This window comes from Solanum pennellii, chromosome 12, assembly GCF_001406875.1.
Source record: "Solanum pennellii chromosome 12, SPENNV200".
Lineage (NCBI taxonomy): Eukaryota > Viridiplantae > Streptophyta > Magnoliopsida > Solanales > Solanaceae > Solanum > Solanum pennellii.
Genome location: NC_028648.1, coordinates 16138181 through 16162025, shown reverse-complemented (window position 1 = coordinate 16162025; position 23845 = coordinate 16138181). Strand labels below are relative to the sequence as shown.

Genomic DNA, 23845 nt, shown 5'->3' with positions numbered 1-23845 from the left:
TTGCTTGTATGTCGCAATCTAGTACTCTTGGAACATGGGTCATGGACTCTGGGGCTTCTGATCATATCTCTGGTATAATCACTTTTATCCAATATTGTTTATTCGCAATCTTTTCCAGCTATTACTTTAGCCAATATGATCCAGACAAAACCAAAAAGGGTTGGAAAAGCCAAACCTCTATCTTCTGTCACCCTAGACTCTGTTCTTTATGTCTCTGGTTCTCCTTTTGATCTAGCATCTGTTAGTCGTTTGACGAAAGCCCTACAATGTTGCATAACTTTTTTCGATGATTTTTATCTCATACAAGACCGCATTACGGGACAGATGATTGGAACAAAACATGAATCGCAAGGCCTTTACTATCTTACCTCTTCGAATTCCTTAACATCATGTTCCATTACAGATTCCCTACATCTAATTCACAAACTTTTGGGACATCCGAGTCCATCCAAGCTGCAAAAGATGGTGCCTAGTTTGTCTTGTTTGTCAACATTAGATTGTGAGTCGTGTCAACTTGGGAAACACACTTGTGCTACGTTTTCTCGTAGTACTGAAGGTCGTTGAGAGTTTATTTTTTCATTAGTTTATTATGATATTTGGGGTCCTAGTAGAGTCAGTTCCACCTTAGGATTTCTTTATTTTGTTAGTTTCATTGATGATGATTCAAGATGTACTTGGTTTTTTTTTATGAAAGATCATTCTGAGTTATTTTCTATTTTCAAAAATTTCTTTCCTGAAATACAAAATCAGTTTGGGGTTTCTATTCGTACATTTCGTAGTGATAATGCCTTAGAATACTTATCCTCTAAATTTTAGGAGTTTATGACTCACCAAGGCATTATTCATCAGACTACTTGTCCATACACCCCTCAACAAAACGGTGTAGCCGAAAGAAAAAATCGGCATCTTATTGTGACCGCTCGTACTCTTCTCCTTGAATCTAATGTTGCATTTTTGGGGAGATGCAGTTCTTACGTCTTGTTATTTGATAAATAGAATGCCTCCTTCTTCTATTTAGAATCAGGTTCCACATTCCATGCTGTTTCCTCAGTCACATCTCTATCCTATCCCCCTTGTGTCTTTGGGAGCACATGCTTTGTTCGTAACTTAGCCCCAGGAAAAGATAAATTAGCTCCTCGTGCCCTCAAATGTGTCTTTCTTGGTTAGTCTCGAGTCTAAAAAAGGCATCGTTGTTATTCACATGATCTTCATCGATACTTGACGTCCACGGATGTTACATTTTTTGACTCTTAGCCTTGCTATACATCTCCTAATCATCCTGATGTATCTATGGTCTTACCAATACCTCAAGTTTTACGTGTGCCAACCTTTGAGGAATCTACAATTACTTCTACATCTCCAGTTGTAGTGCCACCACTACTAACTTATCATTGCCGTCCACGTCCAACCCTAGTCTCAGATGATTCATGTTGTGCGCCAGACCCTGCTCCTACTGCGCACTTGCCTCCACCTAGCCCACCGCTTGCACTTCAATAAGGTATATGATCTACTCGAAGTACTAACCCCCATTATACCTTCTTATGTTATCATCGTATATCATTACTCCATTATGCCTTTGTGTCGTGTTTGTCCTCTGTTTCCATTCCTAAGACTACAGGTGAAACACTTTCTCATTCTGGATGGAGGCAAGCTATGGTTGACGAGATGTCTGCTTTACATAAGAGTGGTACTTGGGAGCTTGTCTCTCTTCCTGTAGGTAATTCTATTGTTGGTTGTTGTTGGGTTTATGCAGTTAAAATTGGTCGAGACGGTCAAGTTGATCGACTTAAGGCTCGCCTTGTTGTCAAAGGGTATACTCAGATATTTGGGCTAGATTATAGTGACACTTTCGCTCCTGTGGCTAAAATAGCATATGTTCGTCTTTTTCTATCTATGGCTACCGTTCGTCATTGGCCACTTTATCAGTTGGACATTAAGAATGTTTTTCTGCATGATGATCTTGAGGAAGAAGTCTATATGAAGCAACCCCTGGTTTTTTTGCTTGGGGGGAGTTTAGTAGCCTTGTTTGTCGATTGCGTAGGTCACTTTATAGTCGTAAACAGTCTCCACGAGCCTGGTTTGGGAAGTTCACCACAGTAATTCAGGAGTTTGGCATGACTCGTAGTGGAGCTGATCACTCTGTGTTTTATCGACATTCTGCACCAATTTGATGTATCTATTTGGTTGTTTACGTTGATGATATTTTTATCACCGGTAATGATCAAGATGGTATCACTGATTTAAAGAAACATCTCTTTAAGCACTTTCAGACTAAAGACCTTGGCAGATTGAAGTATTTTCTAGATATTTAGGTTGCTCAGCCTATATTAGGTATTGTTATTTTTCAATGCAAGTATGCCTTAGACATTCGTAAGAGACAGGAATGATGGGATGTAGACCTATTGACACTCCTATGGATCCGAATGTTAAACTTCTTCCGGGACAGGGGGAGCCACTTAGTAATCCTGAAAGGTATAGACAGCTTGTTGGAAAGTTGAATTATCGCATAGTGACTAGACCTTAGACCTGACATCTCTTTTCCCTTGATTGTTGTAAGTTTGTTTATGATTCCCCTTGTGATAGTCATTGAGAAGCAGTTGTTCGTATTCTGCGATATATAAAGTCAGCTCCAGGTAAAGGACTACTCTTTGAGGATCAAGGCCATGAGCATATCATTAGATATACAGATGCTGATTGGGCAGGATCACCCTCTGGCAGACGTTCGACATTCGGATGTTGTGTTTTAGTTGGAGATAATTTGGTGTTGTGGAAGAGTAAGAAACAGAATGTGGTTGCTCGATCTAGTGCAGAATCAGAATATCGAGCAATGGAGACAGCAACTTATGAGCTAATTTGGCTCAAACAGTTGCTGGGAGAACTAAAATTTGGCAAAATTGATCAGATGGAACTTGTGTGTGATAATCAAGCGACTCTTCATATCACATCAAATCCAGTGTTTCATGAAAGGACTAAGCACGTTGAGATTGACTTTCATTTTGTCAGAGAAAAGATACTTTCCGGAGATATTGTTACAAAATTTGTGAAGTCAAATGATCAGGTTGCAGATATGTTCACCAAGTCGCTCACATGTCCTCGGAGTAATTACATATGTAACAAGCTAGGTACATATGATTTGTATGCACCAGCTTGAGGGGGAGTGTTAGAATAGAAATAAGTATTTCCTACTTAGAATAGAAATAGGAATAAGAATAGGAATAGGAATCCTAGTCGGAAAAAAGTTCCAATGTAGTGTCTATGAATAGGGTATCAATGTAACAATTTAGATACACTATTCAATAAGATTTCTCATATATTTCTCACAGCAGCACTGTTCTTAATTAAAATTAGAGCATTCCATCTGAAACAATAATCAGTTTTTGTCAGTATGATAAACAATATCAGCACATTAATGTTTTATTAGGAACTTGCTACTATGATTGAACTTCTCTAGTGTTGTTTCGGGTAATCTGTTATTTCCTTGCTGTTTATTGAGACTGTTCATTACAGCAGCTCTGATACATTCTCCTTTCATTTTGACAGGCACTAACTTGTCATGAGTTGCTTCATGGACTTGTTCGGCGGAAGAATGTTTGTGTGCACCTTGTTGAATTGGTGGGTCCGTAGACGAGTAGTACTATTTCCATATCATGTTTGAACCCTTGATGAGGTGGTTCTGTTTTTCTTTGGGCTTTAATTTTGCATGGAGGATTCCAGATAAGATTGCTTGGCATTGGGTATCTTCCACACACCAATTATGTTTCCTCTTTTTATTGCTCATCTTTCTGTCAGTCAATTGTGGATAGAGATTTTAGTTTCAGTTCTATCTAATCCGCCATCAGAACTGAGCTTTGCTTATTGTTGTTGTTTAGTCCTATCTCATCCTCAATACATAGAGATATTGATTAAGACTAAAAGTATCTATGTTCTATATTATTTGTCGTACTATAAAAATTTTAAATGTTTAGAGAGGAATTTATGATCAACTTAATCTCCATGTGCTGGAACAGGTAATATCTTCCTGGATTCTTAATCGGGAGTAATGATTGGAATATCATATTCATCCCAATCTGCATTATTTGTCTTGCAGGACTCATGGCGTGAGTTGGCAAATGCTTTTGCAAATGAACAAACTCTATTCTCACTAAATGCTGCTCACCAGGTACCAATCCATACTTGTGATTCTTTTTATGTGAAAATAGATCATTGACTTAATTGACAATGTACAAACGTGCACCTTATATAGGAGTCTTACTGTCCTAGGATACTATAATACGGTAGGTAATCAAACCCTATACTACTAGGGTTGTAAATATTCTATAATGAAATACATATGGTATCCTATAAAATATCCTATTTGATTTTACTAATTCTAGTATAATGACTTCTAAGAATGTAGACATAAATTCACTTTATATTCTCATAGGTTCTCCTAGACTTCATGTGCCGAAACCAAATTGAATTTGCTTATTTTAGTAACTTGGAAAGGGTCACACCTAAATCTTGTTGGAGTAGTACACAATAACAAAAGATACTGGTTCTAGAGTTCTTTCACCCTGTTAGCAGCTGGTAACTGCAAAACGAAATAAAGTGTTGCTTGCAATATACACTTGAAGGACTCTATTGATTGAGAGATATGGTAGAGGAAATCTCAAAGACGTTATCAATTTAACTTGTATCTGCGGAACAATGTCAGAGGAACAATGTCAGAGGTCGTTGCTCATGAATATGTAGCTGGGCTGGTTGTTTGAAACAAAATGGTGCGGAAGCAATCCTAGAGAGACTATTGGCACTTGAATAGTCGCCGAAGATGAAGGCACCAGCTGTCGAAGAGAGTATCGCTGTTGAACACAAAAAGAGAGAAGAAATGAAATATTGGTCTTCCGAGTGGCATGTATTGTGATACCGCCTTTCGGTAGCAGAATCCATTTGAGTTTCTACCAAGATCGTAGAGGCTCTTAAACCATGTGAAAATAGAAGAAAGCTCATTGGCTTGGAGCCCGTTTGGATTAGTTGAATTGAATAAAAGTAGCTTTAAAGTACTTGAGATTTTAAGCACTTTTGAAGTGCTGGAGCTGAATTTAAAAACTAGTTACATGTTTGTCTAGAAATGCTATTACATAAAATAAGTGGTTGATATGTTTGTTGGAAAAGTGCTTTTCAGATGAATTCCTGTTGAAGTGACTGAATTGCCCTTAAAGCTGTTAACACTAAAAATGACCTTATATTTGTTGAAATAATTCAAATACGAAATAAGTTGTCTTTCAACTCACTTTATGTTATAAATCAAATAAAAATATTATTTTTATAGAGTATGTTATTTTATTTAATAACATTTGATATCATAAGCTACGTAAAACCCACCACCCAAACGTGTTAGCTGTGGTACCAAATGTTTATTCTTTAAGCATGAAATTCAGCACCTTTTTACATAAATTTTTTTTAAAATAAAATTCTGCAATGCATAGTACACCAAACCAAGCAATGCATAAGAAATAATCTCTGCACAATTAATGCAAGCAAAACTAATAAAAATATTACTATTAAACTCTATTTAGCATAACTGTTATCCACTCTTAACAAACGACCCTTGAATTGGAAGGTAAGCGAGTCCTCAAAGACTTCTCCATCCTTTGAGTTTGGAGTGGAGAGGGATGTTTTTGTAGGTTCTTATAGCTTCATTTACCAACATACCACTACACCAAACATGGGTTTCCCTTAAATTTCTAATGTAATATTTCCTGCCAACTCTAACTGTTCTTTGTCTTATTACAGCGTTCGCTTGCTCAAACCCTTGTTCTTTCAGCTTCTGGCATGAAAACTCCAGAGGCCTCCAGCCAGTAAGTAGATATTCTTTCTTATTTCCTTTTTTTTCTTTTTACTTTTTGTTATTTTAATTTGTTGAACTTCTAATATTGGACGACTTGTCATTGCAATTGTTCTTAGGTATGTGATAAATTTGACAAACCATATGGCTGCTAATCTGGTGGAACTCTCAAGCCGAAGTGATCTAAAATGTGTAGCTGAACAGCCAGATATTATTTTATTGGTAAGAACAGTCTGGAAAAGAATTATAGCTTTTAGCGTTGGTTTCTTAGTAAATCTGTGATAATGCATAGGTCAGTTGCTTGTTGGAGCGACTTCGTGGTGCTGCTAGTGCGACAGAACCTCGAACACAGAGAGCTATTTATGAGATGGGTTATTCAGTACTAAATCCACTCTTGATGTTTATGGAAGTTTACAAACATGAGGTATAAATTATATGAGATAATAACTGTTGATTCAAATGTGTGCTTTGGAGAGTTGGTTTTGAGCTTTTCCCTTAAGCTGAACATGTTGTCATTATACCATAAGGTTATGTGGATTATATGGTTCCTTAGTTTTTCGTGCTGCTAAACTGTTAAAGATTTACAGTGCTGATGTATTTTTATCCTAAAATTATATCCCCCTGTATCGAGATAAAACCTTGAGTGCTGCCTGTTGTCATTTTTCTTTCCAGTATGCATGTCTTACGCTGCTGACCCTTCTCAGCACAACTATAAATTAAATGTTACATGTGGGTTTTCCAGCACCAGTAGGTGTTCAGATTGGGTTTCTTCAATTTCTCACTTTCTGTTATGGGCAGCTAAAAACTAGAGAACAATATTTCAATTTTCAAAAGTGGTGCTTGAAAATTAAATTTGCAAGTTGGGTTGCAATTTTAGAGTTAAGCAGATACCAAAATATTTAGGATCACTTGATTTTTAATTCATAATATAATAGTTCGTTGTGTATCACTAAAGAAAAGACTATTTTCTATTAAATGTTAAAATCAAGGTATGATATTGCACTCAAGTTCTCGCTCTACCTACGTGATGGGTTCCAGTTCAATTTTAGTGAACCAACTTTAGTTTATTACTGATTGGCCTAATATGTCAATGATTTTTATCAACGGCCATGCCATTCTTTTTATGAATTCTAATGCAATAAGTAAGCCTGTCTTAATTTTTGAACAGCTTTAGCTATTCTAGTGTGACATCATAATGTGAAACTACATGATCTAATCTTTCAATTTTTTGTAGTCCACAGTTGTGTATCTGTTACTCAGATTTGTTGTTGATTGGGTGGATGGACAAATCATTTACCTAGAAGCTCGTGAAACGGCTATTGTTGTCGGATTCTGTATGCGCGTACTTCAGCTTTACTCTTCCCACAATATCGGCAAGGTAACTTGATCATTAACTTTTCTATTTTTTTAGAACATGTTACCCAATTCTTTTGGCAGATGTCGGAATAGATATTGACCTGTGAGAAGTAGTCTAATTATTGCATAACTATGGTTGTTACAATGTTACACCTTCAACATACACCTTAAAGTTTGTGAAATAATGGTTATTGAATTCTGTAAGCGCCTATTTCTGCTTTACTCTTCCCACAATATAACAAAAGGTAATTTTTTATCAATTCACTCTTGTATTTTTTATAACATGTTACCCAAAAATTGTTGTAGAAGAAGTTGGAAGAGGTATTGACCAGTGATAAGTTATGTAATTATTTCATAACCCTGATTGTTACAATGTTACACCTCCAACATAAACTATAAAGTGAGTCATCGAACCAAAAAAACATTTATTCTTTATTAATTAGCTTGCTTTTGGACATGCTATATGAAATAACAACAACAACAACAATATACCATGTGAAATCTCATAAGTGAGGTTCGAAGAGGGTAAAATGTACGCAAGCCTTACCACTACCTCGTGGAGGTAGAACTCCGAAAGACCCTCAGCTCAAGTGCAACAAATCTAGGTACAAAGGAGGAGACAATGAAGACAATATAGCAAGTAACAAGGTAGCAATGCAAAGTCTACTCGAAAGGAGTCGAAAACAACAATACAAAATCAACTAGAATAATACAACTAGTACCATGTCAACTACTAGTCACCATAAGCAAGACAAGATTACACTATCTAACAAACTTCTCTCCTAATACGTGTCCTCTACACCCTTCTATCTAAGGTCATGTCCTCTTTAACTTAAGTTGTGTCATATCCTATTTTATCTCCTCTCCTCAATACTTCTTTGGTCTACCTCTATCTCTCCTCATACCTTCTACAACCAACCTCACACCTTCTCACTGGTGCATTTACGCATTTCCTCCTCACATATCCAAACCCGGGGGAGGGTCTCCTCTTCAGATTATGCGTGTAGGTGTGTAGGTGTGTGTGTGCGTGTGTATGTATGTATATATATATATATATATATATATATATATATGTTGCACGTGAATATCAAATCATGTACCACAATATTTTTAAAAACAATGTGAATATTATTAAGTAAAAAAATTAAGTAAACAATTATAAAAAAATGATAAAGTATAAGTTTGTATGAATAGTGGATGTAATTTTCTTATGATTACTACGGAAAGTTAGTCACTTTTAAAATTCTTAGTTATTCCTCTAAAAAATACATTCTCCTCCCTTCCCCATAGTGCATTACTTTGTTATTATTGTATTGTTGGAGTTCTAACTTTAAATACAATATACTTTAAATAAATATTGATATAAAATATAAAAAAATATACTAAATTGGATGTTTTTAGTTGGAGTATTAGATTAATTTAACATCATGTTAGGGATTGTTCTAATTTCATTGAACTTTGAGCTTGTAATGTCGGTAAATCAAACTTGATTTTTTAAGAAGAGCAGAATAGAAAACATAAAAATGTGAGGGAACCCCTCAATTTATAGTTTAAAAAGTGTAGTAATAGCATGGACATATTGTTTCTTATCATAAAAGTGACAACCCTTCAGAAATGTCACAATTCGTTGTAAAAGTTAGAACTCTTTTCAAAAATTATAACCATTCAATTTCAAATGGTTTCTTCTTTTGATATAATATATAGAAGATATACTAAATTGTGTGTTTTAAGAAGAAGAAGAAGAACACAAAAAAGTCACAACCTTGTAGAAAACTCACAACTCATTGAAAAAGTCATAACTCTTTTGAAAAGTTGCAACCCTTCGGAAATGTCACAACTCTTTGGAAAATTCGCAACCCTGTAAAAAAGTTACAATATAACACTTTGAAAATGTCAAATTCTTCAATGTGAAAAGGTTTCTGTCTTTAATATAATATAACTAGGTAACAAAAATTGCGCGAAGCGCAGGCATAAATAATCTTTCTACGATTTTGAACAACCTTTCAAATAATAGATTATTATAAGAAAAAAAAGTAAATTTTAGTAGGTTTTAAGAACATTTCACCAGAAATTAAATTATATGACATTACCAAATATCTCAAGAATCGTAAATATATTATAAATGACTAAAAATATCTTGATATCGAATCATTTCTTTCTTTTACATAATTTATCATAATATATGTTTGAAGATATAATTGTCTTGTTAAAACTAAGTGATATTTTTATGAAGCAATTAGTCATCACTTTTTCCATTTTTGTAGATGTAAAATATAGAATCTGATAATTTTATGGTTAGAATAATTCCATGTGAAAGTAAAATTATGTGAACGTTTTTGGAATTAATAATAATTATAAATAAGTCACGACCGTTACAAATGTAAACCACAACAAAACAAATAAATATTTTTAGAGACAATCTACTTGTATGAAACGTTCACCACTTTTCGTTATTGTCACTTTGTTAGCCTAACAAAATTTAAAGGAGGAAAATAAATTTTTAAACGACAAAAAAATAATATATTGTGTACCATTTTAGAAATTCATTTTTCATTAAACTACTTCTAAAGGCCCTTCTAGATGCTTCATCAATGCAACTTTATGACTTTTTCGAAAATATGTATGTATAGTTATTTCATTACGAAAGTACAAGTAGGTGAAAATGTTGGATTTTAGATACATGTCAAAGAAATACTCTCAAACATTAAAAAATTAAAAATGTATATAACCTAGATGAAAATGTTGGGTTCTAGATATATGTCAAAGAAATACTCTCGAACATTAAAAAATTAAAAATGTATATAACCTAGATAACTCAAACGCTCAACAATGACTTGGGACATAAAGGAAAACAAATATATGTTAATAGACATATCTTTTGTAACTCAAGATATAACTTTTATTTAGAGCAGATTTTATTTCATAATCTTCAAATTAAGCTTTCCGAAAGTAGTCATAATTCACACCAAATATATTTAGAAGAGCCGAATGAGAAGGAAAAAAAGAAAAACATTAAGGACGAAAGCTTTATCCAAGTAAGGTCAAATACATACAAAACGAAAAATAATAAATACAATTTTAAGGAGACAACACAATAGCGTGAAAAACATACATTAAGGGGAGTAAACTGTAAGATATCCAATGATGATAATAAATCATTCTAACCAGAAAAGTTCATATACTTTGAACTGACATACATAAAAAAAAATTGACCAACGCTTAAATAAACTTTCAATCCTTAAAGTACTCAAAATATCCAATGATAAAATTTAGTTAAAATAGATAACAAAAACGTAAAAACCAAAAAAATATGGGCATGAAAAATTATTAGATCTCAGAGGATTTTCTAAAGAACACAGTCTCATCCTTGTATGTGAAGGAATGACGTTGATGATGAAATTAGAGATTTGTAAGGGCTTTTTTTATCGTACCTTCAATAGTTCCAGTAGAGAAAACTTGCTTGAATACTCAGTTAACGTTTGTTATTTAATTTGTACTAATAAATACTCATAACAATAATTTTGCAAAAACATAAGACAAAAAAGATCAAAACATGTACTCAAAAATAACAATTAATAATATGAGCATAAATTAATGATCGTAGAAAAACATACCGGGATCTGTAGCAATAGAATTAAACAGAATGGAGAAACAAATAAATGGTGTCAGGGGGCCATTTAACATGAGCAAAATACACAAAATTCAATTGTCTAGATGAAAAAGTAGTTCAAACTTTACGTTGTTTTAAAATAAGAGGAAATTCCTCTATTTTGACAACAAAAGGTGGGGGTGAACAAATACTAATTGTGTCTTATCAAAGAGGTCACAACTCTTTGAAATAGTTGTAACCCTTCGGTAAGGTCACAACCGTTGATAAAAGTCGCAACTATTCATAAAAATTGCAACTTTTAATAAAAGTTACAACTTTTTCATAAAAAACTTTTCATAAAAGAGGAATGCTAGTTCTAGAAATTTAAAAAAAAAACTAAAAGGGAATCCTGGTTTGTGGTGGCACCACGTAGGCGCGTCTAGGGTTTTCTTATATATATATATGATATCAATAAATAAATAAAATACAATATAAAATATCAAAGATATACTAAATTTAGTGTTTTAAGTTGGGGTATCGTAATAATTTAACATTAAGTGAGATAGTTCATTCTTGTAAGGCAGTATAGATAGATACAAAGAAAAGATAGATATAGATTTGTCTTATGTTTAAAAATTTTAAAAAATAAAGAAGACTTTTAATTTAAGGATCATATGTAGAATATATAAAAATATCTTTTAACTTTGTGGTCTTAAAGATGTGCCCCCACCCCCAAAAAAAAAGAATATTTTATATTAAACTGAATTAAAAAGTACAAAAAAATAAATTGGAAACGAAAGAGTACTTGTTAAATCTAGTTTGGACTCTTCAAACAAGTTTTTGATCAAATGTTTTTTCTCTAACAATATGAGACTTTTCAGAACCTAAAGTCCAGTGTTTTGAAAGGCAATCCCCTCATCGTCAATGGCGAGAGGCAAAGCGACCCTTCATCGTCTTTTCGCTTTGTGGTGTGGTAATCTTCGAAAGGTGACGCCATGCCGACAAAAGGTGAGAGGCAATAAAAGCGAGAAAGGTGTCCCCTTTGTACTTCCTTAAAAAATGCGACCAATTTAGGGTTTTAAAAGTTAGAAGGTAATTTTAGTGTTTATGACTCGACCTCTCCGTCGACCTGCAAAACTTTTCTACTATTCCAAAGTCTAACTGATACATATTTCTTCCTTTTTTCTTCAGAGTTCTTCTTTCCGTTTCTTTTTCCTTCTTCGGACTTCAGAGTCATTATTACCTTTGTTTTAACTTTTTTTTTCTCATTCAAGTTCTAGACTTTTTGTATATACTATCTATTTTCAGTTTTTGGATTAAAATATTTGCTAGTATGTTAGTGATATTGAGGGTTTGATTATTTACAATGCAATTAATATATAGTTTTTTTGGTATTAATTGGTGCCGCACTTCAAAAAGGTGAGTGCCTCGCCACTCGCAAACCCTTGTCGCCTTTTATTGCCTTTCACCGTCTAAAACACCGACCTAAACACCAAGTTCTAGTTTGTGCAATGGAAAATCATTGAACTTCTTGTGATGTAGAAGTTGCTACAAAAGTATATTTTTGGCTATAAAAATGAGTAAATATTAATTATCAAGATAGTCTGCTCCTTTGAATTTTAGTTATTTCATTCTCCTTGTTGCATCAATTTTTGTTGACCTATCTCATTTACCACAAAAAATATTGTTATTGTATAATTGAACAAATATCACAATCATCCTTGTTTTAAGAAGAAAAATAGAAAACTTGCAAAATTCGTAGTTTAAAAGTGAGAAAACCCCGCTATTTATAGACAACTAATGATAATATGAAAAGGTGTTTATCGTGCCCTATCAAATGAGTCACAACACTCCAGAACTCATCGAAAAAGTCACAACTCTATAAAAAAGTCACTACCCATCAATGTGAAATGATGTAAATAAATAAATTAATTAAAATGTAGATTATATACTAAATGGGTGTTTTAAGTTGGGGGTATTACAGTGATTAAACATTCAAGTTAGGAAGTTCATCCTTTTAAGGTAGTGTAAATAAATATAGATATGGATAGATATAGATATATAAGAATTAATTCTGGACATATAATTTAAAATGTTTAACGTGTTTATTTCATATTATGATTTCGTACCGCATGTCCAAACGGGCCCGTAGTGTTTGGTTGGTTAAATAAACCTACTCACAAATTTCTTGTTAAAGCTTACCATTCTAAGGAGTCTTACCAATCATCACTTTCACCAATAGCTGATCAGTATATATAATTCAGCTGACTAAGTTATGCAGTCATTGCCCTATGGGGAATGATTATATATGATATATTTTCCCTTGCTCTTTTCTTCTGTGTTAGTGTCTTTTAAGTTTATTCTGTAGTACTTGAAACTAGATTTTTGGGCACACACTTTAGTCTGAATATTGAAATATATGTTAAAAGCTCGTGAAAGATAGATGTAAATTGGCGGGTTTCCCTTGTCATAAAAAAAGAATAGATGTAAATTGGAGATAAAGCAAGAATTTAACACACTCAGAATAGAAAGTGGAACAGTGTTAACCAACCTCTTCTAAATTCTTGCTAGTGGGTGGTTATTAGGCTATTATGGGAAGAAGATGCATCACAAAATTGTCTGATACTGAAACTGCCATGTTGTCCTGAACTGTTAGAATTGTAGGATGTAACCACCAAACTTACTCCACATATTTTTAAAAATTAACAATCTACAAAGCTTGATTTTGACATGCTATTTATAATACTGATCAGTTGTGCGATATTTGTTGATGTTGTTCAGTAGTTGCTTATGTTTTCACTTTGGTTTACTTTTAGTTTTAGAATTGAGATCAATTGTGGTTACGACCCAAAATACTATTATTTTTTTATGAGTTCTAATTTCTGACTGTTTGCCTCATTTGTGAAGTCTGCAGTTGTTCGTAAGAAACATATTTTGAACTTTTCACTGGATGTAGAGAATAGATTAGAAAGAATTGTGTTCTTAATGGCTCTGTTTAAGTTGCTTAAAGTATGGAGTTGGGGTGAAACGCTATGGAGCTCTGCACCTCGCTGCCGGGTATCAAGGTGGTATGGCATGCACCTCATTGCTTCTAACTCTATGTTGATGAGCGCACAGTAAACAAAAACACATAAGTGATTTTGTTAATTGTTGACAGAATATGTCACAATCCAATCTCAGGCCATTAGTGGCATTTTGGGGTAGAGACCTAAAGCAAACCTTATTTGTGTTTTTTAGAAAATGAGCCAGTTTTTTCGATTTCTAGTGTTATAAAAAAAATTTGCCGTCTCAACTAAAGCACACAAGAAACACTATCCAACCAAAACAAGTCATCACCAATATCCATCATCTGTTTAAAACACAGTTAATACAATGTTCGAAGTTACCAGTTTGAAAAAAAAATACAGTAAACACTACATTCATCTCGAAAATATAAAAAGAAAAGTCTAACACTAGTGACAAGTCTATAATAATCAAAATTCTAACAAACCGACTAATGAGGCAACTCCAAGAGTTTAAATAAAAGATAAAAACAGAAAAGTGAACAAATTTCCCACAGAACCAAAGCGGGTCTCGCAAGAATTGTAAGTTCGTGCTGTCTAGCTGGAAATACCCTCATTTGCGTCCACTGCAATCTCGGTAAAAAGAAATTGGCAGGGATTGAGTCACTAGCTCATTGAGTTATGTCAATCATCATGTTATCTCAATGAAGAAGGAAAAGAAAAAGTAAAACATCTCTTTTGTACAAATGACAATGTGTGTGCAATTTTTATTCTGTTCTATAGTAAATGAGAAGATATTGTACTGAATAACCAATGTGCATTCAGATATCTCTGAGCATTTCAAGCAGCTTGCGGAGTGAAGCTGATACCGAAAGATACAAGGATCTACGTGCTGTACTCCAATTACTTGCTAGTCTCTGTTCGAAAGACCTGGTGTTGTCTGCAAACCTTGATCTTATCATCGTTATTTTTCCATTGTCACCTTTTGCCTTGGTGTAGGTTCTCTATGTCTGAGGTGACCTGGGTATAACTGTTATTTGCAGGTTGACTTCTCATCAGAACCTATTGAAGCTCAGGGGACAAATATTTGTCAGGTGGTGTTCATGAGTTTCTTCCCTTACTTATTTTTCCTGCCAAGGTACAATAATCTCAAAGCAACTCCATTGCAGGTGGTATATATGGGTCTTCACATAGTTACCCCTCTGATAAGTTTGGACCTGCTCAAGTACCCCAAGCTTTGTCATGATGTAGGTTTTCCCCTTTAATTTTTTTTTCTGGAGTGATAATAACCGTATATAATAAAATAAATAATCCATTTCATCTGCACAGTACTTCTCGCTGCTATCACATATGTTGGAGGTATATCCTGAAATGATTACACAACTAAATGGAGAAGCTTTTGTTCATATCATTAAGACTCTTGATTTCGGTCTGTCTCAGGTAACCTTCCCACACAATAAGATGTCTGTGGTTTATGATTTTATGTACTATTTCATGCTGGGAAGTGTTTAAGTGAGTGTAGGCATCATTTCAAAATGAAGTTGGTGTAATTGTCCACCATGCTACACTGATTAACAAGAAATAGTTCCTTTAGTTACCCTTGCTTCAAAAAAGAGAAATAATTACTTAGTTGTATTGTGCCTTATGATATTACTAGAGGTAGAAACCAAGATCACTGTGTTCTGTTGTTTGTGTGATAGGATGCAGAGGTTGTTGATTTATGTCTAAGAGCTATTAAAGGGCTTGCTTCTTTCCATTACAAGCAAAAAAGTGCTGGAGAAGTGGGGTTAGGTCTCCATGCTTCAGGTTACAAGGATCAGACAGGAAACTTTCAGGAAGGGATTCTAAGCCAATTTCTTCGATCATTGCTACAGTTTCTCCTCTTTGAGGATTACAGGTGAGTTGGAAAAAAAAAACGTAATCAGCAGAGGCTGAAGGATTTAATGTTTAGAGGACTAGTTTATCATCCATAGTGAATGGATTAGATGTGATTGCCCATAGTATTTTATTCACAAACTGTTGCTATGCTCTAGTATTTGATTCTTCTTTTTTATTTTTTAAATTTCAGCACTGATCTTGTTGGCTCAGCTGCGGATGCTCTTCTTCCGTTAATCCTCTGTGAACAAAGTTTATACCAGGCATAATCCACATTCTTGAATAACTGTATATTTTTTTTATATCAAAATGGTTACTGAGTGAAACAAGTTCACATTTGGTGCAGAAGTTGGGAAGTGAGCTGATAGAGAAGCAGTGTGACACAGGTTTCAGATCAAGGTTGACAAATGCACTCCAATCACTCACAAGATCCAACAGTCTGTCTTCGACACTTGATCGGCCAAATTACCAAAAGTTTAGAAAGAATCTGCATAACTTTCTTACTGAAGTTCGTGGATTCCTCCGGAAAATATAATTTTGTGAATCTGCAGCCATTCTATTAAAAGTGTTTTCCTTTTCTGTACGTAATCCTAAGTGGAAAAGAGAATATCAATATGCTGTGTTTACAAAACATCATTACTCTTCATCCCTCATCTGACTAAACACAATTTTCATCTACGCTTGCTTTTCTTGCTTATTACCTTATTGCAAGTGGAAACGAATACGGTCAATCCTTTCTTTTTATTTGTACCACCGTGCTCACAATGATCCACTGGTGACCAAAACTGAACTGCAAACCAAATCAAACAGACAATTTGGCATTGAAAAAATATCCGACTATAGTAGTTGATGGGAGTCATTACTGAGGGCCTTACAATGGAACTTTTGTAGCGTAGATATATAGAAATGTATAAATACATATGTGCCTTGGACCAATCATCCTGCAAACCGCACGTAGTGAATGTTGAACTCTTATGAGTTGAAAATGATGGTTTGAGTTGCATTGTGTAAAAGTTCATGTGGTTATGTTGACATGTTGATTTGAATTATTACTCACGTTTTGAAGTGTTGTTGGTTGGGTTGCTATTCTTGAGTCTATCTTCACTTTAAAGAATTTTAGTGTCATCGGGGACGAATGTTCCTAGGGGGGATAATATAATACTCCAAAAGTGTAAAGCCTAATCTAGAGCCTAACAATATACCAAAATACACCATATAAGTTCAAATCAAGTAAAAGAGCATTTTCTTGAAAACCTTTCAATTCTATAGGCATAATTCCCTGTAAATCACTGTAACCCAACATATACTTCAATATTTCACCAAAAAACAAGGCAACTTCAAATAAAAAAAATCATTACTTTCACTATAAATAGGAACAACTAGCCTTAGTTATCAAATAGATGAGGATAACGGGACTTAATGTTGGCCTCAGCCTCTCATGTTTCACTCTCAATTAGGTGGTTCTTCCATAACACATTTACGGAAGCCACCTCCTTGTTCCTTAACGTCCTTAATTGTCTATCAAGGATTTCAACCGAAACCTCCTCATAAGAGAGGTTCTCTTGCACACCTAGACTCTCAATAAGAAGAATGGAATTGGGATCACCGATACACTTCTTAAGCATGGAGACATGGAACACCGGATGAACCGAAGCCAATTCACTAGGTAGTCTCAACTCATATGAAACCTTGCAAACCATGTGGAGAATTTCATAAGGACCCACATAACGAGGACTCAACTTTCCTTTCTTGCCAAATCTCACCACTCCTTTGATAGGTTAAATTTTTAGATACACCTTATCACCTTCTTCAAACTCTAAGTCTCTCCTCCTATAGTCGGCAAAAGACTTTTGCCGACTATAGGCTTTTTTCAAGCGATTTCTTATTATATGAACTTTCTCCAAAGTTTTATAAACCAATTCGGAATCCAAAAGTGAAGACTCGCCAACTTGAAACCATCCAATTGGAGACCTACATCTCCTACCATACAAGGCTTCAAAAGGAGCCATGATATAGACGACTAGTAACTATTATTGTAAGAAAACTCAACCAAACGCAAGTGTTTATCCTAGTTTCCCTTGAAGTCAATTGTACAAGCTCTAAGCATATCCTCAAGGGTTTGAATAGTATGTTCCGCTTGACTGTCCATTTGGTGATGAAACACGGTGCTTAGACCTTGGCCAAAGTCATATGCGGCCACTAAAACTTCTCCGGATTATTCATTTAGACACCTCAACTAGACGTACTACCTATTGAACACTTCAACCACCCTAGATTTGAACCGTACAACCATTTTAAATCACTTTTCATCAATTGTGTGGTGCATGTAATTAACCTCCCCACGTGTATCTAACGTGTATTGAATGACCATTTAAAATACCACGTGTATCCGACGTGTATTTGTTAATGCCTAAATTGGAAAAAATTCCCAAATCGTTAACTTTCAGAGAACAGTTCTCTCTCTCTCTCTCTCTCTAACTTCGCGATTTATTTCAATTTCAAGTTTTCCATCTCGCGATTCATTCCAGATTGAAGTTTGATTGTTGTTTGATTTCTCTTTTTTGTGTTACGATCTATCATCCTGTTTGTTTGATTCTTGTTTCAGTACATGCTTTCTTATATGAATTTCATAAAGCTCTAGTTTTGTAAAAATGTAGGGTTTGTGAATATTCTGTCCATTCTTTACTATTACCAAAAAGTATGATTTAAAGGTTTATTTTGTAGTTGTTTGTATGAGTATATTCCGTTAAATTTAGGGTTAGGTTGATATTTTGTAGGGCTAACAATTGACCATGGAGGAAATCATATTTACGAAGATTTACCATGGTAGAATCTTATCTGAGTTATCTGTCCCTACTTATGTTGGAAACTGTGTGTCTGCACTCAGGTATATCATCAAGGACCACTTTTCTATTTTGGAACTATTGTATTATACTAAAGAATTAGGGTATGAAACTATTGTAGGCTTTTATATGAAAGATTTATTGAATAAAAAATGGATCCTTATTACAACTGACCAACATTTACTACACCTTATTCAAGACTTACAACATGAGGACACTTTTGAAGTATATGTCTATCATGTATTAGATAAACCCTTACTTGACACTGAGGTAACTATAGGATATCTAACTAATGGTGAAGATGGTGAGACTGTTAACTTAGGTGAAGAAGGTGAGGCTTGTAACCTTAGTGGTGAGGATGGTGAGGGTGAGGTTGTTAACCTAGGTGGAGAAGGTGAGGCTTGTAATCTTACTGGTGAGGGTGATGAGGGTGAGCATGTTAACCTAGGTGGAGCGGAAGTGGATGATAACCTAGGTGGAGAGGAAGTGGATGATAACCTAGGTGGAGAAGATGCATCTGATTTCTTGAGTAGTGATTCAAATTTATATATACCTTCAGAAGATGGTTCAGATATTGATGAGGAGTTGAGAGCTTTTAGAGAAGAAAAAAGAAACAAAAAATAGAGAAAAAAGGCTACTGAATTTGAAAAAATACCAGTTTGAGAGGCTGGTGGTATAGATAGAAGCTTTGAGGATATTGGAAAGAACAAAACTGACAAATATGCAGAAAAATTAGGTGGAGATGAAGATTATATTGATAGCTCTGACTGTTGGAGTGATGATAGTGATGAACAACTAGATGTGGATGCTAGAAGGAGAAGCAAAAAGGTTAGGTATGATGAAGATTGTGAAATTTTTTAGCTTGGAATGTTCTTTGAAGGTGAAAACCAGTTCAGGAAAGCAGTGGCAGATTATGCTGTAGAGTACAGAAGACACTTAAACCTAAGACCTAATGAAAAAATAGAGTGAGGGTGAAGTGCAAAAATGGTAAGTGTAAGTGGTTGTTATATGCTTCGATTGACAGGGACTCAGGTGATTTCATCGTGAAGAACTATCATCCTATTCACAAGTATATTCCATTAAACAGGAATAAGTTGTGTAATTCAAAGTTAATTGCTAGAAAGTTTAAGGGTAGAATTATATCTCAACCATACATAAGGATTTCGGAAATTCAAGATTTGGTTAGAAAGACATTGGGTCTTTATGTTGGTAAGACTCTTTGTTACAGGGCTAAACAGAAAATTATGAGGGAATACATGGGTGATTGGAATCTGGAATTCGCCAGATTATGTGACTATGCAGATATGATCAAACAAACCAATCCTGGAAGCTCTTGTTAGGTAAAAATTGATTAGGAAACTGAACTAGGGAAGAACCTTTTTGTGTATTTTTATGTGTGCTTTCATGAATTAAAGCAAGGATGGTTGGAGGGGTGTAGGAATATAATTGGATTTGATGGTTGTTTTCTCAAAGGAGCTTGTAAGGGTGAATTATTAGTTGTTGTAGGAAAGAATGAGAACAATCAAATGTATCGCATTGTCTGGGTTGTTGTTGATACAGAAACAAATTATAGTTGGAGCTGGTTCATAAGTTGTTTAATTGCTGAATTAAGCTTGGGAACCGGTGAAGGTTTGACTGTGATGTCAGATATGCAAAAGGTATTGTTTACACAATTTCTTCTTTTTCAGTTTTAGTTTTACTACTTCAATTACTTATTCTGTATATACTTTTTGTTAGGGACTTATTCCTGTCTTGTTGGAGTTGTTGCCAAATGTTGAGAAAAGGATATGTGCTAGACATATATGGAGTAATTGGCATGTTAACTGGAAAGGACAAGAAAGAAGAAAACAGTTTTGGAGATACTCAAAGGCCTTGTTTGAAGTCAAGTTTGGTGAAGAAGTTCATGCAATGTATAAGCTAGGTAAGAAGGAAATAACAAAGGACTTACTACATTATGATCCCATAAATTGGTGAAGAGCTTTTTTCTAAACTCATCCTAAGTGTGATGTTGTAGAAAATAACATGTGTGAGACTTTCAATTCCTGGATCTTAGATGCTGGACATAAATAAATTGGTATCATGCTAGGGGATATTACACATAAAATGATGAACATACAAATAGACATGATTAAATTTGCTGAAACATGAATATCAAACATTGCACCTATGGCAAGGGCAATACTAGAAAGAAACAAGGAGTATTCAAAGAACTGTTATGTTCGATGGAATGGGGTGAATGGTTTTGAGATTAGTGATGGTGAATACTCATTTGTGGTTGACTTGGAGAAGAAGCATTGTGACTGTAGGTTGTGGATGTTGAGAGGTATTCCTTGCCCTTATGTTATTTGTGCTTATTATTACTTGAATCAAGATCCTGATCAACATGTAGAGCACATGTATATAAAGGAAACATTTCTCAAGGCTTACAGTCATTTAATCCAACCAATACCCAATATGAGAATGTGGCCTAAAACTAAAAATCCATCTATAGAGCCTCCAAAACCAAGAAAAATGTCAGGCAGACCTGGCAAGAAGAGAAGAAAGAGTAAGGATGATCCCAAAAAATGGGGAAAAATTTCCAGAAAAGGAGTAAAGATGACATGTTCCATTTGCAAGAAAACTGGTCATAACAAAGTTGTGTGTGCAAGAGTAAGTAATTCTAATCATATTCACATTTGTAAATTGCTTAAAGTTTATAATCATATGTCTTATTTTGTGGTGACATAGTATGGGAGGGGGAGAACTTCTCAACCTACAAGTCAAGGAAACAACCAACAAAGTTATTCTCAAATAGGAGTAAGATATGCTTTACATATTCATTTGCCTTAATTTTTATTAGACAGTTATTCATATGTACTTATTTTTGTTCAACAGGTGAGAACACAAAGTTCTGTTTGTCCTGATACAGTGCTGTGCCAAGAACTGTGCCAAGAACTACCTAAACAATAGTAAGATCAGAGAATGGCTAGCCTTTCAAAATTCATTTGCATTTTATTTTTGTTCTACAAGTTTTCATATATCCTTATTTATGTTATATAGTATACAATGGGAGGTCATCACATTGTACTTCCAGAACCACATATGCAACTACACAATCAAGTCAATCAACTTCTATTTGTGCTGACACAAATCTGTGCCAAGAGCTGCTCAAAATAGGGTTCAAGTTGGAACTGGAAGAGGATTGGGAAGAAAAAAAGCTAATGCAAGAGGAACCCCATTTTTTACAGAACGAGATAGTTCTTCTAGTCAATTGCCACCTTTATCAGGTCACAAGAGACCATACAGTTCTGCCTCATTTGTTGCTGCTACTGGAGAAAACAGAAGGCGTGCAATTGGTTTTGGTGTTTACTCTAATCCTACAACTGGAGCCCAAGTATTTAATGTATGTTCACTTAACATGTTTACTCTGTTTTGTTGTATATTTTATGGCCTTATAATCTAACCTTACTTTACACATTCTATCTTATATTGCAGCCTGGTACATCAAGTGAGAAGATTCTATGTGGGCCAACAACATTGAAGAGTACTTCACCAACCAATATGGACATTGGTTTTAAACCCCGTGGCCTAAAATGGAAGGGAAAAGATGCAGTCAACACCTCATAGTTACAACAAATGAAAGCTAAAAAGAAAAACTGAAAGTAGTTCATTTGGGAAGTTGTTATGATTTTGGCCCATGTTAAAATGGTGTCTATTTGAAAACAATTTACTCTTTACTTTATTTGAACACTCGTCTAATGTATTTTTGAACATTGTCTTTGTGTTAGCAACCCTATGTATTTTGTAAGACAATGGTTTTTATTACCTCTCAATGCATTGGGTGTTATGAATTTTTCAACTATTACTTTGTTGTTATGTATTTTCCAGCCATGCATTTGTGTTATCAGTTCACTTTTTGAACAACAACTACACTACCTTTCAATGCATGCATTGTGTTTTTGTCAAGAAGACTACTGATCAATTCAGTTCAATTCCAGAACAAAATTTCAAAACATATGGCAAGTGATCAATTCAACACTGATCAATTTAACTCAAACTTCTAATTTGATACAAAATATAAAGGCCATATACCAAATGAAACATCACTAATTGATCTAGAATAACTACCTAACTACTACAAAACTAAACAATTAAGTACTACAATCATGACTACTATCAACTACAAAATATTAAAGAACCATTTAATAGTTAGCATACAAAGAAAAACAATCACAACTCGGTTAAATTTGACATTTTTCCAATCTCTTTGGAGTTTAACTTCCTTAATCTTCTTGTCCAATACCATCGATTTCACTTTACTTTAATTCAATTGAAATTTAAAAGAATATTTTTCTTCTTCAAGATCTTTCACTTTTCTCTTTAGTCGATCAATCGGATTTTGACCGTCTATGAGTCTATTCATTGAGGATGTTTCATCAACATTTTCAAGCGACAGATCAATCCATCTAATATCCATATCCACCATTTTCCTACAAACCACATAACAGTAGTGAGGCAAACTATATATAAAATTGATTTTTCAAATAGTACAACAAGAATAGTTTTTGTTCAAAAAATAACAAACCTTTGATGCTTTGCATCTAAAAAATCGACGACCTAGGTTCAAAGGAGTACTCAAAGTTTTCAGTCGACAATAATAACCACACTTGCATATATGAACTTCCTCGATATTCACTGAAATTAGCGACATTTGATAAAAGAGAATTGATTTAGAAGAGAGAAACTTGGATATTTAGAGAAGAAGAGAGAAACTTGGAGATTTAAAGAAGACGAGAGAATTGGTGATTTAGGGTTCTAAAATGGATTTTGGGGAAGAGGAATTGGGGATTTCACTTCAACTTTGACGTTGAAGTATAATATTAACATTGGAGGTTTAAGGTTGCCATGTAGGCAGGGTAAAAAAATGAGAGAAAAACAAATTCACACACTTCATTTGTGTGAATCACAAACGATTTTCCATGTAGGAAAAAGATGGTTGTACGGTTAAAATCTACGGTGGTTGAGGTGTTCAATAGGTAGTACGTCTAGTTGAGGTGTCTAAATGAATAATCGGGACAAGTTTGAGTGGCCACATATGAATTTGGCCTTTCACCTTTGTACCCAACCCTTTTTGGAATGACCTCCAAAACCTAGATGTGAATTGTGCACCCCTATTTGATATGATGGATAACGAAATACTATGGAAACACAGAATCTCATATAGGAAGATCCTTGCATAATCCTCCGCCTAGTATTTGGACTTGACTGGAACAAATTAAGCGGATTTGGTCAACCTGCCCACAACCACCCATATAGAGTCATGTTGATTTTGTGTCCGAGGCAAACCTACCACAAAATCAATATTAATGTCTTCCCA

The 23845-nt window shown here is 34.4% G+C and overlaps 1 protein-coding gene and 1 long non-coding RNA gene across 6 annotated transcripts in view; both read left to right on the top strand.

Moving 5' to 3' along the window:
* LOC107007242 (exportin-4) overlaps positions 1 to 16343 on the top strand; it is a 77398-nt gene extending 61055 nt beyond the window's left edge. For 3 of the 5 annotated variants that reach the window (XM_027913311.1, XM_027913308.1, XM_027913310.1), the window contains 13 exons: positions 3541 to 3612; positions 4088 to 4159; positions 5773 to 5837; positions 5944 to 6046; positions 6117 to 6248; positions 7059 to 7202; positions 14597 to 14704; positions 14815 to 14865; positions 14941 to 15018; positions 15101 to 15211; positions 15472 to 15668; positions 15840 to 15909; positions 15993 to 16343. In XM_027913311.1, coding sequence (XP_027769112.1) covers positions 3541 to 3612; positions 4088 to 4159; positions 5773 to 5837; positions 5944 to 6046; positions 6117 to 6248; positions 7059 to 7202; positions 14597 to 14704; positions 14815 to 14865; positions 14941 to 15018; positions 15101 to 15211; positions 15472 to 15668; positions 15840 to 15909; positions 15993 to 16181 — 1392 coding nt within the window. In that variant the 3' untranslated portion in view covers positions 16182 to 16343. Of the gene's footprint in view, positions 1 to 3540; positions 3613 to 4087; positions 4160 to 5772; positions 5838 to 5943; positions 6047 to 6116; positions 6249 to 7058; positions 7203 to 13676; positions 13835 to 14596; positions 14705 to 14814; positions 14866 to 14940; positions 15019 to 15100; positions 15212 to 15471; positions 15669 to 15839; positions 15910 to 15992 lie in introns of those variants that run through there. The other 2 variants (XM_027913309.1, XR_003575401.1) reach the window with 2 other exon arrangements.
* A 3906-nt stretch (positions 16344 to 20249) lies between these two features.
* Positions 20250 to 22100, top strand: LOC114075407. The gene is made up of 4 exons (XR_003575859.1): positions 20250 to 21285; positions 21364 to 21437; positions 21529 to 21871; positions 21964 to 22100. It is a non-coding gene; the product is annotated as an uncharacterized LOC114075407 (long non-coding RNA).
* Positions 22101 to 23845: the final 1745 nt, after the last annotated feature.